This window comes from Rhamphochromis sp. 'chilingali', assembly GCF_963969265.1.
Source record: "Rhamphochromis sp. 'chilingali' genome assembly, chromosome: 2".
NCBI lineage: Eukaryota > Metazoa > Chordata > Actinopteri > Cichliformes > Cichlidae > Rhamphochromis > Rhamphochromis sp. 'chilingali'.
The window spans coordinates 55,503,856-55,516,525 of record NC_137930.1 but is presented as its reverse complement, the minus strand read 5'-3'; the positions used below and the strand labels follow the sequence as shown (position 1 = coordinate 55,516,525).

Here is a 12,670-nt window from a genome sequence, read left to right as displayed (position 1 = left end):
TTTCCCATCTGTAGCAGGATTTCATCATGGCAAACTCCTGGTCAGGTGAGAACGTGTGTGACCCCCCTCTGCTGGAAAAAATGCATACAGCTGAATCGCTACTGGTCAGAGTGTGTTAGTGATTAACCCTTCCTGTATAACCAGAAGGACCAACAGCAGGGCGAAGTGCAGGGTGTTTGGTTTCTGCTGCTTTTGGCAGATTTTCTTCTGCACTGGCAACATCTGTGAATCAGTTTTACATATTTCTGGTGAGTATATCCTCTCTATTTTTTTCTCCTTAATTCATCTCACAAGTGCAGTTTAACAGACTGAGCACAATCAGCCTGCAAAGAAAAGAAAATGTGGTATTCAGAAAGGGGAAAAGATCTTGAAGTTAGTTGCACTGATTTTAAGTTGCAGTATGTAACTCTGTGTTTTCTGCATCTTAGGTGCTTAATACCCACACACGTCAGAGTCATCCTTCCACAAACTAAATCATCCCAGGAGCTATCCAACAGCATTTGATGAATCTCTGCACAGCCTGAGAGATAACTTATGGATGCTTTTGAGGGAATTCACAGCGTCCAGATTTCCTCTTCTCCACCTTCAACTTCATCGAGCCCGGGATATGAAGTCCTCAAGGCGGGAATATCTGGGATTGCAGTATACTCCTCTGCAGTCTTCTTTGGCACACAAAATGTGTCTACTGTCAGGCACAAGTCTAGCAAGGTCATCGAGGAGGAAGGCTGTGTTGTCGGACAGTAAGTGTTAAATCTTGGAGCACTGGATAAACTGATAAAACACATTTTTTAACATAACACGTGCCAGTTGCTGCTTATGTATAAAGATTCATGTATACATTTATCTTCCCTTTATCCAGATTCTCCAGAGATAGTTGTGTAATTCTGCACATGGTGTAAAATGTATCTAAAAGTAGCACATTGCTTTGTCACAAGTCCTGCTCAGTGTGAAGTCTGTGATTGTGGGCGCGTGCACTTGTAACAAGGTGACCGAGTCAGATATGCAAAAGTGCAAACAAAGGTCTGTGTTTAGTTTCAGTGTAACTCCAACAGTGATTGGTATTTTCTTAGGCATGTTTTGTAAATGAAAAATCCTTCTGCTGTTCAGCGATCATGCAAAAGTTGGAAAACGTGCCGGTGTTGGCCTGAGATGGAGGATAAATGCTTGAAATGTAATCCGCACAGAACGTTTCGAGTTTTAGCATCTTAAACCCTGCAGTCAGCAGTATTCCTAATTCTTTCCTACTGACAAATTCACTGACAGGACATGTCAGAGATTAAAAAAATTTAAGAAAAACTGGACCTTGGAGTAGCCAAGTTCATCCGCTGAAGGAAACCATTGTAGCTCCCTGTCCTCTCTTCTGATTGGCTGCTTCATGTAAACCAACACAGTCTCACAGCCTTGTGTGAAATTGTGATCTATTAATTAGTGTTCCTGGACATGATTTATCCCCACCCTTATCACACTGGTCTTACGTCTACTGATTTGTGCATTCCTTTTAATGGCCAGCAGGAGGCGACTCATCTGGTTGCAAAAAACCTTGCTCTGTATTTTTAGGACATATTGAAATGATTAGGCTTAGAGTCAGGAGGTTGTCTAAGAATGCTCATTGGCTAAAGACTCGTCAATTAAATGTCATTACCCAACAAGTGGGCTTCCTTCTTGGTTTTAAAGTCAGATCCACTCCTTGCTCATCACGTGCGGTTTCAGGACTTCATAAACAGCTGAGTAGCTACATCGGTCTCTTACACCATCTATAGTAGGAGTGTCAAAAATAAGGCCCAGGTGCCGGAATCGGCCAGTTAAAGACTCCAATCCGGCCAATTGGATGGCTTTAGAAAATGCGAAGGAAGGAATAATCCTAGACTTTTAACTGTAAGTTTTATAGTTTTGCCAAATGATAAAGACCTCCACCATGGCCATTCATACTACACCAAAGTAATTAAGTAAAACAATTCAGTGACAGCAAAGTTCCTGTTTTTTCCAGAAACTACTTAAGAAATTTCTTTTTTGTTTAATAGTAATAGTAATAATAGGCCCTCAGTAAAATAAAAAAATATATACTTACAGGACAGCCTGGGCAATGAGATACCAGAACTCTGTAATTTTACACATTTATTTCTTACAATTTACACCCAAAAGAGTCATGCTGACAGATGTCTGTAATTAATGCAACAGCATTTCTTTATCTCATAGAAGAACCTGAAGTAGATATTTTACATTATATATATATATGTTAACACATAACACTATGTTACTATATCTCAGGGATTACGTGTGTAGTTAAAGAAAGGATAGTTTAACTGGTCCAGCCCACAATATAAAACAAGTTTGACATCCCCGCTCTGTGATTTTGGCAGACCAGGTTTGAAGAGCAAGTGGATGGGGCTTCTGATTTCACAGTAAAAGGTGTGGGGCTGAGATAACCATATTAGAATATTGGCTCTTAGTGACATCAAACAGATCCAAGAATAGAAAAAAATGTAAACTTAGAGTATTGGCGCTGATATTATTATTTGTAACTTCAACCATATTTCATATGAATATAAAACCATGATGAACATTAAAGTTCAGGGACCCTGGAGGCAACCATAGGGGATAAAATCTCACCACCCTTTTGGTACAATAAGTTCAGCACGTTTGCAGATAAGACTGCAAACTAACTTTGGTTCATAATTAACTTTTTTATTTAACATATTTACCTTCAAATCAAAAACTTTCTCAGTTTTGGTTTTACAATCCTCAGCCATCCTGCATGGCTAAGGGGAGAACGCCCTCACTGCCCCCAATCCAAGATCGTGGCAGTGAGCAGAGCAAATCTCAAAAACAGTGAATCCAATTTGTAAAAAAAGAAGGCTTAATCAATCGCAATACAGTTAAAAATGACTTCTTCTGGTTGTTCATGCATAATAAAATCAAAAACATTTCTATTTCTCTATCTTTCTGCCTGCTACACTTTCCTCACAGACAGGGCTTAAAGGTTTACACATTAAAATTATATTTTTATTCAACTTTATTGATTCTTGACTATCTTTTGATCAAACTTCTGATTTAATTACAGCAGGAATCAGGTCACTGTAAAATCAAATTAGTTCCCAGAACTTAAAAAAAGTATGCAAACTTGTTGCCTCAAAAAAGCTAATCTTACTTAAGATAACTAAGTTAGGGCAACTTATTTATTCTGAGTACCCTGTACAACCTAATTAGTTCCAGGAACTTAAAAAAGTATGCAAACATGTGGACTGAAAAAAAGAGAAAAAGATAACTATGTTAAGACATCTTATTCATTGCCAGTACACAGTACTAAAAATAACTTGTGGGTAAACAATTAGTATTGCACAATCGGAAAAATCAAGTTCTACTAAATGAAAAAACAATTTTTAGTAACTTACTATTTTTAATTTTGATTACAAAAAAATAAATAAATGCAACTAGCGCACGTTATGTTTTATCATCCTTGAATGTAAGAGATTTTAACACTTAATATAAAGTATATAAACACGGTAAGTACATAAGGCTCTGTCACTCTGTGCTACATTGCACTTACAAAAGCTGGATTTTAGGCCTCTTGCTTCATTTCTGTGCCCTGAATGGCTTTTACCCAGTGAAGAAAAATTATTTGTATGGTTCCATTAAGTATGATAAAGTTACTACAAAATAAAGTAAAATAAAAATTATCAGCTGATATTTGGGGATCAGAGAGGGGGGACTCACTGATTTTCCATAGAGTGACTCTGTAATCGGTTGTCTCTGGTCACGCAAAAAGCATACACCTAAGCAGGTAGACCCGTGACACCTTGTTGGTCCACGTACAGGACGTGCCGGTTGGGCAGTCGGGTGGATGTCATCATGTGACTTGTGAGAGCGAAGAAGAGAGAAGAAGAAGGAGGAGGAGGCAGGAAAAAGGAGATACACTCATTTTCCTGTCTTGGCAAAAAAAAAAGGAGAAGAAAGGAGTGAGTGTTATTTCTAGGAAGTGCAAACCAGAGCTGGCATTGCTCTTGATTTTCGTCTTGTTTCTGACTGAAACTGCTGCTGCTGGGCGGTTGATCGTCTGCGCAGGCGTCCGCATTCCTCAGCTGTGATTGAAAACGACTGGGATTAGTTTCACTGAAACTCGCTCGGACATTAGCTTGGTTTATGCTATATTTCTTAACAGCAGCAGCAGCTCAGGGAAACTGGAGAGGAGCAGCTGACAAATACGCAGACGGGCTGGGAGGTTTATTTATCTGCTGTCCCGGACACTGACAGAGAGGGTAAGGGCGGATACTGACGCGGGACCTCTCCGTGGTAAAAAAAAAAAAAAAAAAAAAAAAAGAAAGGAAAAAAAGTTGGAAATGTAAGCTAACTAGCTAGTTAGCTCAAGGTCTGCTAATTATTTAGCTGCTTTGTGGACCGATTTATCTGCAACTTGGGGATAAAAGTAACTTAAGCTTCCTTTAAATTCAAATGTCGGGATTTTTAATGCTGTATCAGGGGTTTCCAAGCTGTGGTGCGAGGTCCACCCCGGGGTCTTGCAGTGAGCGCACTGTTGTAACCAAGAAGGCTATTGTTGTTAGATTGTGTTGACACTGTAAAAGTAAGTAGAAATGAATCTCAGGGTTTTGTAAGTAATCACACTGGCTCTAAGGTTGTTATGGTTTGGTGTTTTTTCTTTTAAGTATTATTTGGTTTTCTACAGTTTTAGTTTTTGTTTACATTTTATAGTGTAGTTTTAAAAAGTGGTTCTAGTTTCAGTTTACTTTTTATTTCTTGTAGATGTTTAGTTTATTTATCATTGGTGTTAATTTTAGTCTTTTAAATTACTGTAAAATCTACACACTTACTACCAACATGATGTGTTAAGTAATCAGATTGTACACTTAGCAAAGCCTAAATGGCAACTGTGTCAGGATCCAGGGTTGTGATCTAAACTATTACCTGAAAAGCATTAATATACTAATGCTGAAGGCCAACATTTGATTTTGTGATCCTTTTTTTGTCGAGCTACTTTTCATTTTATTTTTATATTTTTAAATTGGGGAAACCTCTGGGTTTTAAATGTGAAAATGCTCTGGTTGTATTTTTGTAAACACGGCATACCAGCCATTAGAGACCTGTTAGTAGAAGTAGTAGTAAATTGTAAACCTCATTAGGGTGTAGTTAAGTACAGGATTGGTTTTATTTTTATATATTTATTTATTTTTATTACACAATTTATTTTTTGTGGTCTTGTGAAGGTTGGTAGATCTGGATCCAGAACCAGAGACCAGAATGGAGGGAGGAGGCCAGGTCGGGCCCACGTCAATCCGAGGCCATGGCCAGCTCTCCCGGCTTCGTAGCTCCTCCCTGGAAATCAGGGAAAAAGGGTCCGAAATCCTCAGGGAACAGCTGGATGCTGCAAAGAAGGTATAGTAACCTACTTTGTGGTTGCGCACACACAGAGAAACAAAAGATAGTGTGACCAGGAAAACAAGGCGCTGACAATGCAAATGTTCTTCTCTGTTTTAAATGTGGTTGTGTCCCTTTCCCCTGCACATCTCAGGAACTGAAACTAAAGGACAAGGAGTGCGAGCGTCTGTCGCAAGTTAGGAATCAACTGGAGCAGGAGCTAGAGGAGCTGACAGCCAGTCTGTTTGAGGTCAGCAGTAATCATCGCTCTCTGCTGAGTGCACTGTAATTCTGACAGCTGGTGACGAAGAAGGTGGTTGGTGCTATGCCACAAAAGTCCTTAAATCAGCAGTTTGCATTTCTACAGAACCATCACTTCCTTTATATAAATAAAAATTTCAGGTTGATGTGATTTTTAAGCAACATTGTAATTGCTTTGAAAAAATTTTGACCCACTGACACTGGAGGAGTCCATCTCTTTGTTAAGAGCAAGATTTACCAAGTTTGTTCTAAATTAGCTCTGAGGTTTAGCTACTAAAAATGCATCAATATATAAATAAAGATGCAGCCAGCTCAATTTAATAGTGAACAGAAGTCTGTTAAGAGCAGCGCAGATTAGCGGTTCAAAACATGCAGATAATTTCTGATGGAAAATAAAGTATATTTCAAAATCTTACACTCTTAAACATATGCAGTAAGACAAGCTGCAGAAAATACCTTTCAGTCGCAAAATTGACAGCACACTTCTTACCAAAAGTAGCTTTTTAATGCCACGAAGGTCATGTTTTTCCTTACATGTTCTGCTGTGTTGACCAGCCAGTCACTGTCTTTGTCTAGCTGCTGAGCTTTGAACGTACAATTTTAATTAGTCTCAATTTACCGGTACTTTTCAACAGGAGGCTCACAAGATGGTGCGTGATGCTAATGTGAAACAAGCAGCTTCAGAGAAACAGCTCAAGGAGGCTCAGGGGAAGGTGTGTGAAGTTTCTTTAAAAAAAAAAAAAAAAATTAAAACAGTGAAGAACAGAAATCTTTCCTGAATCAGAACAGTTTTTTTTCACATAGTTGAAGGTCATAAAATAGCCTCAAATGATCAATATTACATTTTTTTGTGTCTGGCTTGCAGATTGATGTTCTGCAAGCAGAAGTGACGGCACTCAAGACTCTGGTGTTGACGTCCACACCTTCTTCACCAAATCGCCAGCTGCATCCACAGCTGCAGTCTTCAGGTACCAGGGGATCGTACAAATCGCACATACGGAACAAGAGTGCCAGTGGTGCATTTCCACTCTCACCTGCAAAAAAAGAAGTTTCCATTCAGCCTGTGTCCAAAGAGGACCGAGAGGTAAACTGAAATTTTTACAGTTGTCTCTCCTCTACTTCAGGTATGCGTCCATATGCGTCCCACTTTATTCCAGTCACTTTTATCACTTTTAGCCAGATTCTCTTTCCTTTTTTCCCTTCTTTCTGCTAACCTCTCCGACTTGTTCTTCTTGTCTTTATCTGGGGTCTCTTCCTCTCTCAGCCTGCTGCTCCTGCCCTTCTCTCTCTGATCTTCTGTCTGATACCTGGCCAGTCTGTCAGTATGACCTATGACCCTCAATGGCAAAAACAGATAGAGGGGATAGGCACTGATGGCAGACAGGTAATCTGCATTCCTTTACATTTCCTACATTTCTCTAATCTTTCAAATTTACCTGCATCTTGACTGTGATTCTAGACTGTGATATCTGTTGAGTCAAGAGTGTGGTGAGTCTGGTCTGAGAGCTTTTCTTTCAGTAGTTTGTATTGAAATTTGTCAGCGTGTATGTAAGGTGAACAGGGACTTCTTGATGCAGCTGTTTGTTTCTTACTGGAGGTATCTGTGTTGAACGTACATTCGTGATACACAAAGTTTATACCCAGTTCTTGACAGATAATCACTGATATGTTGGCTAATATCGAGATATTATAGATATTTTTGAAAATTGCCAAGCATGACACACTCACTGGATTGTCTAGTATGACTACAACAAAAACAAAAGATACCATTTTATGTCGCCATAATTTTGAGAATTTGTAGAGCTGGTTCAGTAATGTCAGTGCCTCTGGCTCATTGCTAAAGTGTGGTAGGGTTACCAAAACGAATTGTCCCTGGTGTCTCTTATCCATATTACCCAAGGTTGTAACTTTCGGGCTCACAGTTTTGCAGCTGTTGTTTTTTTTTATTTTTATTTTTTTATGAGTTTGAAATTATTGTTTGACTTTTCTATCATAATGGATTAATGTTTAACTGCAAGTGATGTGTCATTTGTGGAGATATTGTCTCTAGATCCTGTCCATATAACTGGTGTTATGTCTTACTATGAACAAAGGTTATTATAACGAACTAAAACAAGTTTTTAGAGAACTAAAAACTACCAGAAATGATATTGTGCATTTGAAAACAAGCTAAAGAAATCAAAAACCAAAATCAAAATCTTGTCTCTCTGGAGATATTTGTCTATGCAATGAGCCTGAGGAGACATTGTTGCTGATGTTTGACATTGAGGATGTCTACATGACTGTCAGTCAAGTGGTTATAATGATGCATTGGATTATTTTACTTCCCTGTTGCTAGTACCGCCCATATACTACTACTACTACCAACAACAACACCATTGATAAGAATAAAAATAAAGAATAAAAAGTAAAACTAACATTAAAAAAATGAAAGCTAAAGTTAAACAAATGGTCAAAATGGAAATGAACAAACCGTTTGGAGCAGTTTTTAGCTTAAAGAGCTCAAAGTGTCCATTCAGCTAGAAACAATTTTCAATATTACATTTTTTTTTTTCAATATTGAAGGAGGCGCTGTAGATCTTACAGCCACTGAAAGTGTTCCTGCCAAATTCAGTATGAAACTCCATAATTTTCACACTGTGGGAATCCCTTCCTACAACAAACTCCATAACTTGGACTGAGCGCTGTCAAACAGCCAGTTTTGCCTGGGACAGTTACTGAGTGACCTGACCTGGAGTTATCTGCACAGCAGCATTACTAAGAGCTGTTTTAATTCTCCAGATGACAAAATGAGGTGTTTCAGTATTTCATTTATTACATCCTTTAGCAGAGGATGCATCGGACCATCCTTTATATGAAAGGAGAGGAGATGATTACATCCCTTAATTCATAGCGATGGTGGACCTTCACTACATTTTTCACCTTAAAGGATCGACTGATGTGTTTTGAATTTTCTTTAACTGCTTGTTAAACCCACAGGTGACCTATCAGCGCTGTCTGCTTTATTAAAATGGGCTTCTTGTTGAGACTTGCCTTGTTTGAAGTATGAAGAACATAGACACTCTCTAAATCCAGATTATGAGCTATATGAATTGACCAAAGCGTGCTCAAGGTTTGCTCCAGTCCAGTCTGTTTTGGTATTCCCAGACTTCCTGATTATTTTAAAAGGATTTTCACTTCAGGTCTGCTGAGATCATTTGTCTTCTATCATATAAATCCTAAATAAGGTGGTGGAATTTTATGGGCTTTATATTGACGATATTTCCTTTTTAAACTCTGATGTTTTGACAGCCCGAATTCTTTGAATACAAGATTTTCTAATCTTTAGTATTTAAACACTTTTGTGTGTTCAACAGTGGATCATGTATTGTCAGTCATCGGTCTTTTGGGGATTAAACACGTCTTTAATCTAGATGTGTGTCAGAGAATCAGTTTTGTCCAGTTTGAGTGAAGGTTTGGCTTTCTCTCTGCAGATGGACTCCATTTTGTTTGCTGAGTTTTTGATGTGGAAGGAACACCCGAGCCTGGACCGCTCCTCCGCCTTCCTGAGTCGTATTTACAGAGAAGACATCGGGCCCTGCCTCTCCTTCACGAGATCAGAGGTCATACTCACTGCTTCTTTGTACAGCTACCATGCTGCTTCGTGTGTATTTTAACCTCCTAGGACCTGGCGTCCACATATGTGGACATCACATTTTGGGTTATTTAGACCAAAATACTCAATTTTGCTCTACAAGGGCCTGATATCCACTTATGAGGACATTATACTGCTACTGTTTATCAAATTTTTAAACGATTATCCTCATATGTGGCTCTTATTTTTTCTTAAAAACAGAAATAAGGTAAAAAAAATGTGGCAATTCTTTGTTTTTACATTCATCTGGCCCCAATATACCCAAAAAATGCATGCCGTGGAAGAGTTCGGGTCTTCGGAGGTTAATGTGAAGTTATGTTAAAGTTATTGATTCCTGTTCTCCACAGCTGTCCCACCTGGTCCAGAGCGCAGTGGAGAACAACTCTCTGACCATTGAGCCTGTCGCCATGTCGGCAGTACCGATGGTTAAAGCCTCAGCTGTAGAGTGTGGAGGTCCTAAGTGAGTTACCCGACTGTCATCCTGTCGTGTTTCACCACTCACTGCTCTGATTTGGTTGGTTTGGTTTTTCCATCGATGGTTTATGATCAGAGCCTTTTGTCTATTTTACAATTATGACTGAGAGTGGTTTAATCAGTGGGCACATTTCTAATCACTGCCTGATCTAAAATTGTTTTTGTTTTTTCCAGTGGCTTTAGGGCTGCAGTAGAGACGTAAGTCCTCTCGGGAGCTAATAACCCTTTCAGCTTTTCACTAACTCTGCTAACTGTGGCATGAAATAAAAAACTGTCAACACAGATGTGTGGAACGATATAAACAAATCTGTAAATTAATGAACCAGACGGGATCCCACTTTCATTCCTTTTGTGGCTAACTTTCTCTCTGCGCACTTCTTTCACTCAAACGACTTGTAAAGTGTTCTCAGTATGTTTTACTGCTGAAGAACGAAAGGCCCGTAAGCTCATGTTTGCTGTATCCTGTCCTAAAACGGATGATTGTGCATCTACGTGTTGCTGCAATAAATTGTTGACACGTTGTTTTCTCTTGTAGAAAATGTGCATTAAGTGGCCTGTCACGGCTTTGCAAACATCGCATTAAACTTGGCGACAAAGAGAGCTACTATTACATCTCACCTTCCAGCCGAGCACGGGTAAATATCACTTCCTTTCTGTCCAAGGCACACCTGTAGTCTTGTTTGCACACCCTTATCAAACAGTTTGACTCAAGCAAACACATGTTGTTTCTACCTCAGCTGTTTCTCTCAGGCAGTCTTTCTCTCTGAAGGAATGTTTGGTTTCTGTGTGCCTCGCCCTAAGCATGCTTTGCACCATATTAGCATTAGTTAACTCCACCCAGCAAATGATGCACTCACGCAACAACTTAACATCTTCTGTCTAGCTGAAGCCTCAAGGCGGGTAGCTTTCATAGTATATCATTTTTTTTTCTCGTGTTTTGTATGTTTTGTTTTATTCTCATTAGAGGCCTTTAATGTGATTTTCATCTTCATATGTACAAATTGCAAAGTTTAATTATCATTCATTACTTTTCTGCAGTTATAGTAATAATGTTTGAATGATACAAAATCCCAAGACATGCCAGTGTTATAAAAGTTTGCGTAGCCACTGTGTAGAGTCGTGACCTTGTCACATATTCACTTTTCTAGATCACGGCTGTCTGCAATTTTTTCACTTATATCCGCTACATCCAGCAGGGCCTGGTGAGACATGATGGTAAGTTAACAGGGACACAGAAATAAATAGTTTAAGCAAATGTAATTATTATGCAAGTCATTTTATGCAATGCATGAGGAATTTTAAGTAGTGAGTAACTTATTTTACTGAAAGATACAAATTGTACTGGAAGTAGGTAGTAGGTAGTATTTTTAAGTACAGCGTAAGTAAGTAGTGGGTAGTTTCATGGTAACTTTCTTCCACTGTATTTTTTTGGGGCACGATCCGTGTTGTGATGGATTAATCTTGCCTTTTTACATCAACTTTATTTAATAATCATTATGTTGATGTTTTATTAATAATCAGTTGTCCTTTTTATTATATGATGTATCATTTAATAATTTCTTCTTTCCCAGAAAACACATGAAGTTATGCACTACATAGAATTACTTAGAGAATAATGTGTCTTCCTTTAAAATTGAATTACAGGTGCATGGCTCTGTTACCACTCAGTCTTAACTTTGCCAACAATCAACATCTTTCTTTCTAATTTTTTTGTTCCTCCCATGTTCAGCGGAGCAGATGTTCTGGGAAATCATGCGTCTTCGTAGAGAGATGAATGTGGCCAAATTAGGTTTCTACCTCACTGACCAGGGCTAGGACGGTACCTGGAACACTCAACAAGAGAGCATAGCAGTTACAGCCTTGGGTAACTGTGGCAATGCACATGTCTTTGATCAGGTTGAACAGTGCTGCAGCAAAGGTCACCAACAAGGGAAGCAAAACATGTTTGTCACTTTTGGAAATGCAATAAAACAATTAGAATCAAACCAGCACTCCAGGAATGACATTAAAGTCCATGTTTTAAAAAAAAAGAAAAAAGAAAAAAAAAAGATGATATTATTCCCAGACATGTCGGAGAAGTTTTTTCTGTTGCACCACATTCCTGGAAAATAACTGTTGTCCCCAAGAAAGTGTGGAGAAACTTCTTACTGAATCACCCACGGAATACAAAATTTCTCATTTTTATACAATAGACTGTGTGTCCTGATTCAGGCATTAGCCTGCAAAATAATGAGCACAATCTTAACCTCAAGTATTACAAATATGTGGTGTAATAGTTTTATTGTTTCCACACAGCAATGATTCAGCTTGTTTTCTTTGTACTTTCAGTTATCAGCTCAGACACCACAGCCCAGACCTTCATTCTGAGCATGGCCTTAATTTTGTTGGTACACTTCCTGCTCTGCCTTGTACAAAGACTTAACTTAGTCACCTTCAGCTTCTCGTTAGCCCTGTACCTAAAAATCAGATGTATCGTTAATTATTACCCACCCATGCTCAGAGTAGGGAGAGCTTTACAGTGACAGGTGAAAAAAGCTTTTAAGATGTGATTGAGTTTTGCACATCTGTAGTTAACAGTATGAACATAAAGTAAAAGCCATAATTGACTTTGCATGAATGCAGAAAATAGCCATAGTGTATATAGGTTGTATCTCATATTATAGATTTATTGTTACTGACTTTTTTAAAAAACAGAAATCTTTTAAAGGTAACAATGAAGTATAGTGTGTCAGAACGTGCAATAACTGCTTCTAAGCCTTATGCAGGGCTTTGAGGTTCCTGACCTCAGTGTACTCATAATCAACTGTGTAAAAGCTGCATTAAACACGAGGCATTGTATACCAGCTGTCACTTTTGTACCATGTCTCTTTTATTATTAGAAATCCGATCAAGAGAGGGAGACTCCGGAAGTTTGCTCGGGAAAGACTCATC

General features: G+C 38.6%; 1 protein-coding gene across 5 annotated transcripts; it reads left to right on the top strand.

The window, feature by feature from the left end:
- The first annotated feature begins 112 nt into the window (after positions 1-112).
- Positions 113-12,576, top strand: rab3il1 (RAB3A interacting protein (rabin3)-like 1). Of its 5 annotated transcripts, XM_080874055.1 has the most exons (12): positions 113-248; positions 429-740; positions 5,220-5,388; positions 5,525-5,620; positions 6,267-6,344; positions 6,497-6,715; positions 9,105-9,233; positions 9,613-9,725; positions 9,914-9,937; positions 10,275-10,374; positions 10,888-10,954; positions 11,469-12,576. In XM_080874055.1, exons 2-12 carry the CDS (start codon positions 535-537, stop codon positions 11,552-11,554), a joined length of 1,287 nt encoding a protein of 428 aa, XP_080730181.1. In that variant the 5' UTR covers positions 113-248; positions 429-534; the 3' UTR covers positions 11,555-12,576. The 5 variants fall into 5 exon arrangements, with proteins under 5 accessions (XP_080730181.1, XP_080730182.1, XP_080730185.1 ...); XM_080874056.1 differs by lacking the exon at positions 9,914-9,937 and having other exon boundaries at positions 11,469-12,575; XM_080874059.1 differs by lacking the exons at positions 113-248; positions 429-740 and adding an exon at positions 3,810-3,956 and having other exon boundaries at positions 11,469-12,573.
- Positions 12,577-12,670: the final 94 nt, after the last annotated feature.

Excerpts from the sequence above, each read along its gene's own strand:
- rab3il1 (XM_080874055.1), top strand. The coding sequence starts at position 535 with ATGGATGCTTTTGAGGGAATTCACAGCGTCCAGATTTCCTCTTCTCCA. Across the intron at positions 741-5,219 it reads GAAGGCTGTGTTGTCGGACA|GTTGGTAGATCTGGATCCAG; the intron begins GTAAGTGTTAAA and ends GGTCTTGTGAAG. Across the intron at positions 5,389-5,524 it reads AGCTGGATGCTGCAAAGAAG|GAACTGAAACTAAAGGACAA; the intron begins GTATAGTAACCT and ends TGCACATCTCAG.